The 17,180-nt window shown below is 35.6% G+C and overlaps 1 protein-coding gene across 1 annotated transcript in view; it reads left to right on the forward strand.

Moving 5' to 3' along the window:
* Atr (ATR serine/threonine kinase) overlaps window positions 1-17,180 on the forward strand; it is a 92,243-nt gene that overhangs the window by 19,113 nt on the left and 55,950 nt on the right. Inside the window, exons 14-20 of the mRNA XM_029481984.1 lie at window positions 1,157-1,351; window positions 3,308-3,493; window positions 5,001-5,093; window positions 7,214-7,344; window positions 10,217-10,360; window positions 12,848-12,941; window positions 13,983-14,108. Of these exons, the coding sequence (XP_029337844.1) occupies window positions 1,157-1,351; window positions 3,308-3,493; window positions 5,001-5,093; window positions 7,214-7,344; window positions 10,217-10,360; window positions 12,848-12,941; window positions 13,983-14,108 (969 nt within the window). The remainder of the gene's footprint in view (window positions 1-1,156; window positions 1,352-3,307; window positions 3,494-5,000; window positions 5,094-7,213; window positions 7,345-10,216; window positions 10,361-12,847; window positions 12,942-13,982; window positions 14,109-17,180) is intronic.

Below are 17,180 nucleotides of genomic sequence, written 5' to 3' on the forward strand. Positions count from 1 at the left end.
CTTTTAAATTGATTATATAAACAAAGAAAATAGGATGCTATATTATAAGAACCACATATTCATACCTTATTAATTTCATCAAAACCCACAATGTTTATTGCAACATTACCCATTGGCAAAATAAAACTCTGAGAAGAAACTAAATGTCTAAAATTAAGATATATTGCATAACCATCTTAAGCTAGGCATAACTAAAGTTAAAAAGGCATAAGGTATGTCTATGAAGGGAAACTTATTCATTTGTTATTTTGTTTGTTTTCTTTCTCTTCCTTCCTTTCTTTCTTTCTTTCTTTCTTTCTTTTTTTGTTCTCTTTAAGACAGAGTCTCATTCTGTAGCACAGGCCAGCGTCAAATGTGTTCTCTCTTGCCTTAGTCTCTTGAGTGACAGAATCTCACACTTGTAAGCAAGGCTTGGATCTTGTTCATTGTTACATCCTAGGTTTAGAATAATGACTTAACATGTAGTTGTAATCACTAAGACATATAGAATAAATAAACACAATAACTATTTTCCCTTTGGAGTTTATATGAATTTAATGAGCTAGATCTTAAATAAACCAAAAAGGAAAGTAGATTTGTTGCAGTATTGGGATGTTAGATGTGCTTAACTGTTTTACTGGCTGTGGGTGTCTGTATCTGTCTGAGTCAGCTGCTAGGTGCAGCCTCTCAGAGGACAACTTACTCCTGTCTACAACAGAGCATCATTAATAGTGTCAGGGATTGGTGCTTGCCCATGGGATGCGTCTCAAGTTGGGCTGGTTATTGATAGTCTCTGCTCCATCCCCTGTGCCTGTATTTCTTGTAGACAGGATAAATTTGGGGTTGAAGGTTTTCTGGGTGGGTTAGTATGTTTATCATTCCACTGGGATTCTTGCCTGTTTTCTGTAATNATGAAGCATCAATTCTATGATCTAAAAAATTCTTTTAAGTTTGCGTTTATGGCTATTCTCTACATGTTTATTCAGGCCCTGATTCATAGTAATGCTGTCAGTCTAGTATAGTCAAGTGAGTAAATGACAAAGCTGAATACAGGTACAATTCCATACAGAACTTCCTATAGCATTAAAGAATATTTCTTGTGGATGACTTATTTGAACAGTTTATCACCCAGACAAATGTACTTTTTTTGATAATTATTGTGTTTTTTTTTTCCCAGAGGACATTACAAGTTCTACTTCCTGATCTTGCTGCCAAAGCAAGTCCTGCAGCATCAGCTCTCATTCGAACTTTAGGGAAACAATTAAATGTCAATCGTCGAGAGATTTTAATAAATAACTTCAAATATATCTTTTCTCATTTGGTTTGTTCTTGTTCCAAAGATGAATTAGAACGTGCTCTTCATTATCTGAAGGTATTTGGATATTTGTATTTATTTTATTCGTTTATGTTAACACTATTGGAAAAACTATTGTAACACTGTAATATGGAAGGGCAGTGAGTAATTTATAGCTTATACTATAAGACTGTGTATAAATATTATTGTGTTAAATAATCATTGTCAGGCTGGTGAGATGACTCAGCTATTAAGAATATTGGTTGCTCTTCCAGAGGTCCTGAGTTTAATTTCCAGTAACCACATGGTGGCTTAAGACTATCTGTAATGGGATCTGATGCCCTCTTCTGGTATGTAGACAAATGCAGACAGAGCACTCCTACATTTAAAAAATAATCATTGTCTTGGGAGGATTCTAAATTTTTAAAAAAAATTATATTTTTTTCTGATCATTTACTATAATGGGATAGAATAGTCATCCTTTCATGGACCTGGGTTTTTAAATATAATTTTATTTTAGTGATTTTGTGCTGATTATAGTTATAAATTAGCTGATATTGTGCAAGTAATTATAAAAAGAGATTGCTCTCTTTAATCGTATGCCTGTATTTGGCTTATTTACTTGCTACTCTGATTATAATTCTTTCTACTTTAAAATATTAAAATTTTTATAGGGCTATAGAGATGGNTCGGGGCTAATAGTACTTGTTACAACAGAAGACCTGNGTTCATTTCCCAACACCCATATGGCAGATCATATCTTTCTGTAACTGCAGATTTGGGAGATCTGAAACCCTCTTCTGACCTCTATGGCACCAAGCACCTGTAAACATATACCTATGCATAGACAAAACACTCTTGGGTATAATAAGAAATAAAGTTTAGTGTGTGTGGGAAGGAGAGACAGAGACAGAGTGCATGGTCTGTTGTGCATGTGTGGAGATCAGAAAACAAATGTTGGCACTTTATCCTCTCATTATGGATTTAGACTGTTAAATTTGCATGTCTGGCTAATTTTTAAGTTTAAAATTGTAGTTTAGACTTCTTGTGGTTTTACATTAACAGCAACACCTTTTAGGNATATAAGACTATGGGAACAGAGGACCTTAATTTCATTTTCTCAAAGAGGACAGCAGATCTTTTCTCACTTGAGGAGAAATGACTATTAATTGTTTTCATTCATCACAAGCATTAACCTGTGTGTTATTTATGGAGTACATACTACATGTCAAAAACTCCGTATGGGTCACTTAAGTTACTTGGCAAGATAAAAGGAGCACAGTTTGTCTTTTATACAAAATGCTTGAGACTAGATTTCAGATTTTTTTTTTCATTTTGGACTATTTGCATATATATATAATGAGCTATCTTGAGAATAAAACCAAAGTTTAAACACAGAATTTATTCCTGTTTCACATACTTCTTAAATGTATAGCCCAAAGCTAATTTTATACAGTATTTTCAATGTGCCCACATTTTGACAGCAACTTGTATTTTAAAGTCAAGTATGGAATTTTCTGCTTCTTGTATCATGATAGTGTTCAAAAGAATTGGTATTTGTGTTTTTAATTAGAAATGTTCAAGCAGTGTTTTGTTTTACAGATGATGACACTTAAGGCAATAAGGGGTTAGATTAGGTAAATTGTTCAAATCACTGGACAGCCTGTAAGTGACAGCTAGAGTTTAAACTCCAGCATTCTGACCAAAACCATGCTGTGAACTACTGTTCTTACTCCCAGGGTCTGTGCATCTGTAAATACCGTGTTGCTGGTGCAGAAAGACCTAGGAAAGCATAGACTTTTCTTTATTAATTTTCACTTCAAAATTAAGTCTGATCCCTCTTCTTCATTCATACAGCTCATGGGAGACCTATCAGGAGAGAGCACGATTAGAATCCTTTGCCAGTGTCCTTTCTTAGTACTATTAGTGAACTGTGTCACTTGACCTAGAGCTCTTGACTTACTAAAAACACATTAATAATCAATCTACTTAAATCTGGATGCTAATATGAGGAAATGTTTTTAATATCTTTAGAATGAAACAGAAATTGAGTTGGGGAGCCTGTTAAGACAGGATTTTCAAGGATTGCATAACGAATTATTGCTGCGTATTGGAGAACATTATCAACAAGTTTTCAATGGTTTGTCAATACTTGCCTCATTTGCATCTAGTGATGATCCATATCAGGGACCACGAGATATTACATCACCTGAACTGATGGTAAGGGATATAGTACATGGTATAAGTTTGTTCGGTTTTCTCCTTTTCTGTACCTTACTTATAAAGCTGAGGAAACTCCTTTCCTCTATTTCCCAAACATAGGTATTTCTTTAAGTTTTAATTGATGTGTTTCTTTTAGAAAAGGTTAACATTGTATGGTGGGACCTCCCTCACTAATTACTAATTAGGAAAATGCCCTGCATACTTGCTTATAGTCCCATCTTATGAAAGCATTTTCTGAACTAAGATTTTCTTCTCTCAGATAACCTTGGCCTGTGTTAAGCAAGCAAGTGCCTCACTATTGAGCTATCCATGTGTAATCTCAGCCCCCAAAGAAATCTTTATTATTCTTTCCTCACTTGATTCCCCTAATCTTCCCTACTTTGGGCAATGGTGCTTTGTACCATCACCTACTCATTTGCTTCAACCAAAACCTGAGAACAGATATGAGCTCTTCAAATAAAATCTATAAGACCATATGTGGCATATGTGTGCCTTTCTACCTTTTGTTCAGTTCTTCTTCTCACTGCTTTTAGCTCTACCTCTGTTTCTTAAAAATGGCAAACTTTCAGACTTGTAGTTGTTGGCTTTAGGTGGTCTTCATACTTACATTAATAATTCCCTGGATGCTTTTTACTGTTCACAGTTTCCTTGTCACCCCTACCTAAATTCATTTATCCAGTTTCTATCACATGTTCATGTTTATTTTCTTATTGCCCTTATCACAGACATATTTTATGTGTAAATTTATTTAGTGACTCCTACTGATTTGCCATATATACTAGTGTTTATCTTTTAAACACATGTACCTAGCATGACAGTATAGAAACACATATATTTGGTGAATGGCAGCTATACATATTCAAAGTACTGTTTGACTCAATGCCAAGAACTTTGAAATTAGAATATTTATGTAGATTTGAATGTCACCTCTACCTATCTTTTATTTAAGAACATAGATTAGAACCATGCAATAGTGAATTCATATAATTAGTGAATTGCGGTTTCTCATGCCAAAGCTTAATTTCAATCTAAATTACAAGTTTACAAAACATATGTTGGAGATGCTGTGATGAAACCCAATATTTTGCTAATCTCAAAAAAACTAGTGATGATTTTTTTTAAAAAAAAAAGTTCACAAACCAAAAGGTAAATTTAGGCTTGAAAAACAAATGATTTCTTTGCTTGACAAAATTTCTGTATGCTAGATAGATACCTAATTCCTCTTGACTGTGTACTAGCAAGACTCTTCCTCATCTGTCCTCAGCCATGTATGTGACCCTAGGTAACCTAAATCAGGTGCCTCAGCATCAAGCCATGCTGTCTTGGGACATATTTCAGTTATTACTATCACTAGCTCTTTTTCTTGCAAATTTTTCTGCCTGGTGTAGTTCAGTGGTAGAAAGCTACCCACTAGGAGTTTTGTAGTAAATCTCCAATTTAGAGGAAAAGAAGAGAGACACTTAATATATGTAAAACATTTAACATCTTTTCTTTAAATCCATAGGCTGATTATTTGCAACCAAAATTGTTGGGCATTCTGGCCTTTTTTAATATGCAGTTACTGAGCTCCAGTGTTGGCATTGAAGATAAGAAAATGGTAAGTAGTGGTATTTGAATTCCAAGAGACTAGAATAAAATTCATATTGAATATTCAGGGAATATGAAATCTGCTTCTAGTTGTAAACATTCAATATAAAAAGTCATGGAACTAGCTGGGTGTAGTAGCTCACACCTGTAATTTCAGCATGTGGAAAGACTGAGGCTGAAGGATAGCTCAGAGCTTAATGTCAGTCTGGGCTACCTCGTGAGTTCCAAGCAAGCCTTAACTAAATATGAGACTGTCAAAAAGGAAAAGCAAGCAAACATTTGATATTTATTACTGGATATCGTATATTTGTTCTTTAGATACTGTAAAAATAGAAATTGTACCATTGGCCACTCTTTCACTGATGATGTGAGTTAGGAAACCCAACTCAAGCTGTCTAAAAGGATTTGTTGGCTCTGTTACTAAATAGACAAAGATAATATAACTTCAGCCACAACTTGATTCTAGATTCAAAGAACATTTCAGAATCAGTACCTTTGTTCAGAGTTACCTTGGTTAACTCTCTACTTTTGTTATTATAGCTCAGGGTGCCTTTGAACTTCTGGTAGTCCTCTTAACTCAGCCTCCTGAATGCTGGGATTATGACAGACACCTTGCTCAGCTAGCTTTCTACTTCTCAGATGATAAATACTAATGTCTGCAGTCCCATGCTGTCATGACATCTAGCACAGTTGAAGACATAAGCCAGCAGTAACTGAGAGCTTGAATGTTGGTTGTATAATTGAATTTTATTGGTTCACTTGGGTCTAGTGTTGGTATTTCTGTTCTTAGTGTATATGTGTATAAGCATGAGTGTGCAACAGTGCTCACATAGAGGTCAGAGGACAACATGCATGAGTCAATATACTCCTACTATATGGCTTTTAGGGCTAGAATTAGGTTGTTAGGCTTGGCAGCAAGCCTTTACCTTAGGAGCCACCTTGCTGGTCCAGTAGCAGCTTTTATTTCGGAATGCATTCCTCTTCTGGTAACTTTAAGTATCCAAGTAAGACATAGAGCAAAATTTAGCTACAAATTGTAACAGTCAGTGCCTGTAATTTCAGTTTTAACTAGTAAATTTTCAGTAACTTCTATTCTATCTATCTATATGGCTTCCCAAACACTTATGCTAAATGAAAGAATGGATGACTGTAAGTCTAAGGAACATGGAATTTATGTTATAAAGCCATAAAGAGCCTCCATGTTCTGGTACATGTGCTGGCTAGTTTTATGTCATATTGACACAAGGTATAAATCATTGGTGAGGAGGGAGCCTCAGTTTAGAAAATAGCTCCATAAGATCAGGCTGTAGCCAAGCCTGTAGGGCATTTTCTTAATTGATGATCCTTGAGGGAGGGTCCTATAATAAAGCAAGCTGAGCAAACCCTGAGGAGCAAGTCAGTACTTATCACTCCTCCACAGCCTCTGCATCAGCTCCTGTCTCCAGGTTCCTGCCCCATTTGAGCTCCTGTCCTGACTTCTTTCAAAAATGAACAGTGAAATGGAAACATAAGCCAAATAAACCCTTTCCTACCCAAATTGCTTTTGGCCATGTTGTTTAAACTCGGGAATAGCAACCCCTAACTAAGACAGTATTGCAAAGGATTAACCAGAGACTTTCTATATCCATTCATTAGAACCTAGAACTATTGATGTAGTTCTCANTCTGTTTCTATTGTAAAACTATCTGGCAGTTGTTCAGTGTATTAAATTCAGAACATCTTGAATTTAGTATCATTAATACCATTACTGACCATTATGAAACACTCTGGTTAAATTATAAATAACTTCAAATTAATCTATATCCGTATTTACACTAGTGATATGAAACATATTTGAAAAAAATTAAGATGTATCATACATATCCTTTGTAAATTTCAAGATTTATTAGACCATAGTAGTAGNGCAACTTCAAGGGAAACAAAAATAAAAATGCAATTTGTGTTTTTCAGATTCTTGGTTCTCATGTAAGTTAACCAAAAAAATTGGCCAGCATTCATTAGACCTTTTGTGTCATGTACATTGATACCTTGACATTTAGGTAGGAAGCAATTGTTTCTATTACTTGTCTGGCATCTTGTTTATAAGTTTTGGTTTTTTTTTTTTTTAAACAAACACTATTTTCTTTGTAGGCCTTGACTAGTTTGATGTCTTTGATGAAGTTGATGGGACCTAAACATGTCAGTTCTGTGAGAGTAAAAATGATGACCACACTGAGAACTGGTCTTAGATTCAAGGATGATTTTCCTGAGTTATGCTGCAGGTAAATAATCACCATATTTAGAATGTTTTCTTGTATTTTTAGATAATTCTAACTTGAGTTCTTATCACAGGCTGATATGATGGGAACATTTTTTTTCACTTGAGGTGTTCTTTTCCGAAGTGACTCTAGTTTGTGTCAAGTTGGCATTAAACTAGCCAGCACAATTGACCCCTTGTCACCTTGATGCAAAAACACATCACTTATTAAGTCATAACCTTTTTTTCTTGATCATCCACTAGGTGGTATGATTAATGTCACATATAAAATATTCTAACTTAAAAAACAACAACAACAACAACAACAACAAAAACCAAACGGGGTGTGGTGGCACATGCCTTTAATCCCAGCACTCAGGAGGCAGAGGCAGGCGGATTTCTGAGTTCGAGGCCAACCTGGTCTACAGAGTGAGTTCCAGGACAGCCAGGGCTACACAGAGAAACCCTGTCTCGAAAAACCAAAAAAAAAAAAAATCTAACTTTTAAAAAGTCCTAGTCTTTAAAATTCCAAACACTTTAAAAGTTAATTTCTTTAAAACATTTAAGTCTCTCTAGAATTTCAAAGTCTCTTAACTGTGGGCTTCTATAAAGTCAAAAATAAGTTACATACGTTCTTACTCTAAGAGCCCAGTCACATTGAACAAATCAAAGCCAAACTCGCAACAGTGTAAATCACTAACTCAGTGTCCAAATGTCTGTGAGCAGTGTCCGAGCTCTTCTAGGCTCCAAAGGGCTTAGACAGTCATACTCCTCTGACTCTGCCATTCACAGCACATGCAGTTTGTCATCCAGGCTCAGGCTGGCACCCACTTCCCAGCTGCTACTGTCCTCATAATTGCCCCATGATACAGATATCTCTAAAACAGACTTCACCTTTGCCTGTCGACTCTCCTAGGCTCTCTTCAAGGAACCTAACTCTGCCACATGGTGCCAAGCCTCAGCTACTCTCCCACGATCACTGCATTCCTTCAAAACCTGTAGCTCACATGTGACTCGTTCACTACCAAGTTAAGCTGCCAGCAAGAACAGTTTGGCACAGTTTCTGTGTGCTAACCATGAGGAAATATTCTCAGATTAATGGTCTTCAAAGATGCTTTTTTTTTAAAATCAGTACTAATTTCTCAGATCCAACTAATCAGAGTCAGTTGACCTTATTAAGCAAAGGTTTTACTTCAGTGGTATTGGTCTGAGCCCTAGCTGACCAAACTGCAGATTCTTACTTCAAAATATAAATGGTTTCAATAGAGTCTTTGATTTCATCTAAAGCCATTTAAGTCAGGCCGCCTTCATCTGCACTGCTCTCAGCACATTTACCTTCTCACTGAACAGCTTTTCCAGCCCAAAGTTTGAATGCAACTAAAATCTTCCCCAAAGCTCAGTGGCCAGATCTGTCACAGCAGTGATTCACAGCATGATTCTGGTACCATTTTTTGTCCCATTAAGATTTCTATTGCNGTAATAGCTTTTAACTCTCAAGTTACAGTTCATCACTGTGTGAAGTCAGGGCAGGAACCCAAGCAAGGCAAGAACCTGGAGGTGGGAACTGAAACAAGTCATCAAGGAGTGCTGCTTATTAGATTGCTTCTCACAGCTTCCTCAGTCTGCTTTCTAATACCATCCTGAACTACTCACCCAGGGATGCCACCACCCCATTTAGTATGGACCCGCCCACATCAATCATCAGTTATAAAACATACTACAATCTTGTCCACAGGCTGATCTCTTAGGAGCATTTTCTCAGTTGTGATTACCTCTTCCTAAATGACTCTAGCTTATATCAAGTTGACATAAAACTAGCAAGCACACCTCTTTGATCTTCCATAGTTCCTAGGCTATCCTGGAACTTCCTTTTGTGGGCAGAGCTGGGATTATAAGTGTATGCCACCACATCTGTCTTTTGGGGGTTTTGTTTGTATGTTTGTTTGATTTTGTTGTTTGGGTTTTTTGGTTTGGTTTGGTTTTGTCTTTGTATATGTATTTGGTCATACTGCTTCTTCAGGCTCCAGATTTCTGGAATTACAGACCTATACCATTTTTAATGTACCTAACCTACCATACTTAACCTACCACACCATAACTTAATGTAACCTGGCTTAAATGAGCTTAGAACGCTCACAGTAGCTTTCAGTTGACCAAAATCATATAACACAAAGCCTATTTGTAATAAAGTGTTGAGTATCTCATTTAGTCTATTGAACACAGTAGCATGCTGTTAATAAGTACAGTATCCATTGTTCACCCCATGGTTCCATGAAACCTGTGACTAGAAACTGTGGCTTGCTCTCACTGCCCAGCATCACAAGGAAAAATTGTGTTTTATTCCTAATTCATGGAAAGATGAAAATTGAGTTTTGTTTTTAATTTTTTTTTAAGCTTCTTACATAGCCCAGGCTTCCCTTGAACTCTATGATGTTACTCTACAAGTGTTTTGTTGGAGTTGTGAATCACCACATCCAACTGCCAAATACAATTTCTTCTAAATGTACATTTGCATCATTCTAAAGTTATAAAATCTTAAGTTGTACTATTCTTTTTTTTTTTTAAGTTCTACTATTCTTATAGATTATCTATATAAGCAAATGCATAAATACATAACATTNGATTTTTCTTTTGTATTGATCATACCATGAAAAACTGATTTCACATTGGTGTTTATTTGTTTTGAGTATTTGATTGATTGGTTGGTTGGTATTTTTAAGTTTTGTTTTACTTAATNTAACTTAGAGATCACTGTCTGTGTGTTTGTATGATCATTGATCTTTATATCAAAAGCTACTTTAATCTCTAATATGTATATATCATTATTCAGCTAACAACTAATTGATGGTACTTTACAAACATAAAAATACTTGAATTAATTTTTGTTTTTCACTTAGAGCATGGGACTGCTTTGTTCGCTGTCTGGATCACGCTTACCTGGGACCCCTGCTCAGTCATGTCATAGTGGCTTTGTTACCTCTCATACACATGCAGCCTAAAGAAACTGCTGCTATCTTTCACTACCTCATCATTGAAAACAGGTATTGGAACTAAAACTAATCAGAAAATAGTAGAATAGTAGTGTGTGCATTTACGCGCGCGTGCATGCATGTGTGTGTGTAAACCAAAAGTTGACATTGGATGTCTTCCTCAATCCACTTTATTTTTTGGGGTTTGTTTGTTTGAATGTTTGTTTGAAGTAGGGTCTCACTATGTAGCTCTGACTATCCCAGAACTCACTATTTAGACAAGTCTGGCCTCAAACTCACAGAAATCTGCCTGTTTCTGTCTCCTGAATACTAGGATTAAGTGGCACCACCTTAATTTTTGAGACAAAGTCATTCAAAAACTGACTGATTGCTTTAGTCTAGCTAGCAAGCAAAGCCCCCAGAGTCCGCTTGTCTTTGCTTCTTTGGCACCGGGATTACAGGCACATACTTTCTGGTGGTTACTCAGGGATCCAACTTAATCCTCAGTCTTACACAGCAAATGCTTTACCACATGAGAAATCTCTCCAGCCCTAAAACATTTAAAAATGTATTTTTATGTCCCAAAGTATTAGTATTACTTTGATAATATAAATTACTATTTTAATAGAGTTGAGTCCTTGGGGGAAAATATTGGTATATAACTACTTTTTAAATAGTTGAATTTTCAATGCGTCTTGTTTCTATTTTAAATATATTTGAAACTCATTAATAGATCAACAATTAACATTTTTTCACTGACTTTCAGTTAGTAAAGGTAATTTTACCTTTCTTAAGTAAATCAGGTACCCTAAGGAAGGCTAGCAGGGATAGTTATCACTTTCCTTAGTTACTTAGAACTCCTGTTTCATCCCATTACCTTTGAACCAGCTTTCCTTATTTTAGAAGTTTATGGAATTTTTGTTTCTTTAAAAAACATTTCAGCATAGAGAGATGTTCTCTGGGTCTCTGTTTTCTAAATATTGAATTGCAAGTTGGCTAGCTTGACCTTTAAAGCTGGACACTTGACATTTTTTTCTACTGATTTTTCCAGTCCCACTGATGGCTGTAGCAGGAAGCTGTAGAAAACATGAACTAGTGACAGAACAACCACACTTTACCTACACTTAAATTTTCACTCACACTGCTTCTTAATCTAAAATATCTTCCATCATATTTCAAGCCTTTTCTGTTANATAACTGACTGCTGTATATCATAATTCATTTCTTCTGAAAAGTTAGGATNTGAACACTACACACCTGCCCACACATATGCTGTTACCATTCCTTTAAACTATTCCAGTAACCATTCTGGCAGGAAAACACAGAAGTAACGATATCTTTTTATTCATTGAAAATACTTTTAGGGTTTTGTTTGTTTGTTTTGTTTTGTTAGTCTCCTACATGCTAGAACAATAAAATCACCAACATTGCTTTTCAATTTCTTTTCAGTTCCAAATATACATATGCTCATTGTCTCTTATGGATGGTAGAATAACTTTTCATGTCATAAGAAAGATTTTCTTTCACTTGGTGCTAGGTAGACCCTCCACTTCTCTNAGTGAATGAATTGCTCTGGATTTGTTTATGATTTCATTCCAAGTCTAGCACAGAACTTGGAGTCTGATAGGCCACATAATAGCTATTTCTGGCTTTTTGTTAGTAAAGACTAGAATTAAAAATATATTTAAACCCAGAAAGATTATTTATTATAATTTAAGCGAAANTTGTAGTATCAAAAAGTATTATTTTCATATTTTTCTCTAAAACTTCTATATAAAAATTTATATTTGGGGATTGATTTTCACTACTTCCTGCTTTTACAAATTACTACAAATATGGTACCTTAGGAATAGTGAATATCTTTATTTGCTCATAAATTTGTAGTTTAGGCTGAGTTCATCTTGTTCAGAAGACTGGGTATGGCCACATTTGAAGGTAGACTGAAGTGGACTCTTCCCTGTCCATGTAATGTCAGAGCCCTTCTCTCTGAGTGTCTTGTCCATGTTGATAACCAGATTTCTTCCATGGTGACTCAATTTTTTCCTGAGCTCAAAAATGGAAACTGCCAGGTCTAAGACCTTTTCTATCTACAGCATCTCTTCTGCTACATGTATTTAGCACATGTATTTAGCAAATATATAGNATATGTATTTGCTAAAGGAATTTTTGTACCCAGTCTTGTTAAAGAATAAGGTGCTATATATATGAATGTTCATACTGAGAAGCATGGCTTATTATGGGCCACTGATATGACAGACTATCAAGGATCATTTTCATAGCTGTGGTTATTTGCCATTATTAAGTATTTTAATATTTTTTTAGTTTTTATTCCATATGTGATTAGAGATTGACTCCAGGCCTTGTGCATGCTAAGCAATCACTCTACCACTGTATTAGCCCTAGAATAATTGCTAGTATTAATTTAGCTGAGAATCTAGACATGACTAGGAAGATTACTTTGCATGTGAATAATCACTATGAGCTTTTACGTATGAATTTTATAGCTTTACCTTCAACTTTACATTGATATTCTTACAAATAATTCTTTCTAACTATTAGGGATGCTGTGCAAGATTTTCTTCATGAAATATATTTTTTGCCTGATCATCCAGAATTAGAAAAGATAAAAGCAGTTCTCCAGGAATATAGAAAGGTATTTCATTTCTTTACTTTTAGTATGGAAGATCTTGAATACAAAATTGTACCTGATTCCAGTATACTAAAAAAGGTCCTTACCATCAAAGCTAGTTGTGTTGGCTCATGCATATAATCCCAGCATTCTGAAAGCAGAGCCAGGAGAATCTCCATAAGTTTGAAGCCAGCATGTTCTTAGTGAGTTCCAGCCAAGGTGACATAGAAAACCCTGTCTTAAAAAATAATAATAATAATATAACCATGGTGATTAGAAAATAGTACTGTGAATCAGTGTCTTTGGCAGGGAAGTTTTGTCATTTAAATTTGTTTTTATGTTGTTTTGGGGTTTTTTGTTGTTGTTTTGTTTTGCTTTGTTTTGTGACTGTCTCATAGCTGAGGCTGTCTTAAAATAACACTATGTAGCTGGGGCAGGTCTTGAACACCTCATCTGCCTGCTCATCATTCCAAATGTTGGAATTATGGTCATGTACTTCTACCACATTCTATTTAGACAAGAGACACATTAGCATTAGATAGAAGCCATCCTCTCTATATTCCTGAGAGGGAAAATGTGGGATGATCCCAGTTATCTCATGCTGTAAATTACAGTATCACTATGGTTAAACTATGATAGTATTGTGTCCGGTCTAAATGATTCTTGATCATCTTGAAATCTTACAAACTTTCTAAAATCATGAAAATATTGTGATTTCATAGAATTTCATGACAGAAATTAGAATTTGAGGAGTGAAAGGACTGAGCAGAGTCCACATGGGAAGGCTTGTACCTTTTCATTATTATTATCAAGAAGCACTTATTTTAGATACATAAGATATTATTCAATTGGAAGAAAATCTCTAGTTCTAAAGATTTTAGAATAAAAATGATTTTCCCTAAAAAAAAAATTATACTGATGACATAGACTTTGCAAAGAAAGGGATGAGAAAAAATTTAGTTGGGTTATATTTTAGCTATTTTAATAGTAACTGGTTATATAGAGAATACAGGCCTTTCAGATGTTAGGATAGTAAATAATGAATGTTTTCTGCTCTTTGTATAGGAAACCTCTGAGAGTACTGATCTTCAAACCACTCTCCAGCTATCTATGAAAGCAATTCAACACGAAAATGTAGATGTTCGAATTCATGCTCTTACAAGCTTGAAGGAAACCTTGTACAAAAATCAGGTATGCTAAAAGTGATATAATTCAAATTATGTATTTAAAAAAAATCTATCAGGAGTTTAAAGAAAAAATGATGGATTGGCATTTTTGCTTGAGAACTCAAAAGATTTAGTTTTCATGCTACACATTTTTATTTTACCTAGATTATTAGATCTGACTGAAAAATGAGCAGTCGTGAAATAGATGCCCTTCAGTTTCAGTCTCAAAAAATTGCAGAATTTTCTGTTGTTTTGAAGGGTCCTTATTTCATAGTTGTACTTTTATCTAGTGCATCTTTGAATTTTTAAGGATTGTTTTTATTTATGTGCCATGAGTATGTGGTACATCCTCATGTGTGCAGATGTCTTACTCTATCACTCTGCTTTTAAGATGGTCTCTCACTAAACTGAAAGCTCACTGTTTTAGGCTAGGTTGGCTGTCTACAGAGTGTCTGATATCCTCCTGTCTCTGCCTCCTAATTCTGGGTTTCCAGCCATGTACAACCATTTCATATAAATATATATTGGATATTTTCTTTATTTACATTTCAAATGTCATCCCCTTACCTAGTTTCCCCCTCTTCCGGAAACCCCCATCCCATCCGCCCTCCCCCCTGCTTCTATGAGGGTGTTCCTCCACCCACCCACCCACTCCCGCCTCCCCACCCTCGATTCCCCTATACTGGGTTATCTATTGAGCCTTCATAGGACCAAGGACCTCTCACCTGACAAGGCCATCCTCTGCTACATATGCAGCTGCAGCCGTGTGTACTCCTTGGTTCATTTCCCACTTTTTAAAGTGAGTGTTAGATGTTTGAACTCAGGTCCTCATGCTGGCACAGTAAGCAATCTTAACTCACTGAGTCATCTCCCCAGCCATGATGACTTCATTACAAATAGGGATTTGGATGTTAGTACATCAGTAATTTATGTGATTCTTCTAGCGTAATTACCCCATTGATATCTGTCATATAAAATTTTAGTAATTTAATATTTTTTAACTGGACTAAGCTAACTTTATTAGTTTCATTTAGTTTTGAATAGCCCAAACTAGCCTCAAACTTTGAGTAGAGCCAAAAATGTCTTTGAACTCATGATATTTTTGCCTCGCTCCTTGAGAGATAGAATCACAGGTTTATACCACCATGATGACATTTCTCTTTCCTTTTTCCCTCCTTCCATCCATCCCTCTGTTCCTTTTTTCCATCCTTCCAGTTGTGCTACTCATATTAAAGGAATCTTTTTGTGCAAATTCCAGAAAGATAAGAAAACTGTAAGAAGCACAAATTACTTTTTATGGAAATTCAGAATTCTATTTAAAAGTCAAAGCAGAGAAGAATTCGTTGAAAATATAGAGACTTCTAGATTATCCTGGAATAAAGATAAATGCCTGAATCAGCTCCCGATCTCTCCCAACAACAAGTTGGGCAGTGGTGGTGTATACCTTTAATCCCAACTCTAGAGAGGCAGAGGCTAGTCTGGCCTACAGAGTGAGTTTCAGGATAGCCAAGGCTACACAGAGAAAGCCTACAAACAAAAAGTAGCAATAGGGAAGGCACATAAATCTAAGCATAATCCACACTTTAAATATCATTAGAAGACAGGAACCTGAGAATCTGAACAATCTGTATAAAGAGAAAGATGGCTTCACTCCAAGTATAGCAACTGTGGAGATGCCTTCCAGGTACTTTCTGCATAAAAGATAGTGGAAAATATTTAGATGCTAAGGTCTCAGACAGTCATTGTCTCTTGGAGAAGTAAAAGAATAGGAAAGAGGAGCAAGCATGCTTTAGATCTTGTTATAAACAAAAAGAAAAAAGACGAGGGGAAGACTTAAAGGTCTTGTAGAAATAAATTTATCAAATCCTACCTCTGATGCCAAAAACAAAATATAAAATGGTGCTTTGTTTTTAAACAAATAACTTTACTATACTTCCTGGCTTATTTATTTATTTATGAAAATCTTAAAGCCATTACAAAATGCTTACTGTTTGTTAGAGCCTATACAGAGGGTTCACAGTATGAATAGAAAAATTACATATAAGAAAGCTGGGTGTGGTGCTGCATGCCTTTAATCCCAGCACTGAGGAGGCAGAAACAGGTGGATCTCTGTGAGTTCAAGGCCAGCCTAGTCTATGTTGAAAGTCCCAGGCCAGCCCAGGGTCTTTCTTTAATAAGACTACAAAATAAAGAAAGTAACAAAAGAAATCCAAGTGTGGAATCCCAGCACTTGACAGGCTGGCTGAGGCAGGAAAGATTGCTTAAGACCAGCCTAAGGTACAGTGTGAGAACTTGTCTCAAAGAAAAAAAGTCTTTCAGTTTGGGACAATTCTTTCTTTCAAAACCAAAAACATAAAAGAAAACTAGATTTAGCATTATAACCTAAGTTAAGAATTTCAAATATTTGCAAATTTAGAAAAAAAAAATGAGAATTTTAATTTTAATCAGAGAGTGCTTGTCAGATGGCTAACTGGTTAATAGTTCTTGCTGTCAGCTGTGAAGACCAGAGTTCAGTTCCCAGCACCAACATAACAAGTCACGAATTCTATGTATGCCTATAATCCCAGCTCTGACTTGGAGGAGAAAGAATTGTTGGGGTTTGTCAGTTGTCAGCCTAGCCCAGAAAACTTGAGCCCCAGGTACAAGAAGACCTTGCTTCAAAGGAATAGGTGGAAAAGAATATCCAATGCCCTCTTCTGGTACTGTTTATGTACATACATTCACATTGCAGACACACACAAACTCATACACAAATGAATGAACTTTAGAAAAGTAAAGTTAAATAAGTGAGATAAAGNACATAACCGAGAAGATATGAACCACAGGTGACTGAACTCAGGAAGACAATAGAAAACAATGAACAAATTATGGACTATTAGAATACATTTGACTAAAAACTTTAAGTGTAATTGATAAAACAGCAAGTTTTATGATCTTTATGTATATAAATAACATACATTTATTTTTTCATATGTGTGCATGCCTGGTGCCTGCAGAACTGGGACTGGGGTTGGTAAGTGTTTGTAAGCCAACATGTGAGGACTGGGAACTGAACCTAGTTCCTCTGTAAGAGCAGCAGGTACTCTTTTTTTTTTTT

Source organism: Mus caroli, chromosome 9, assembly GCF_900094665.2.
Source record: "Mus caroli chromosome 9, CAROLI_EIJ_v1.1, whole genome shotgun sequence".
NCBI classification, from domain to species: Eukaryota; Metazoa; Chordata; class Mammalia; order Rodentia; family Muridae; genus Mus; species Mus caroli.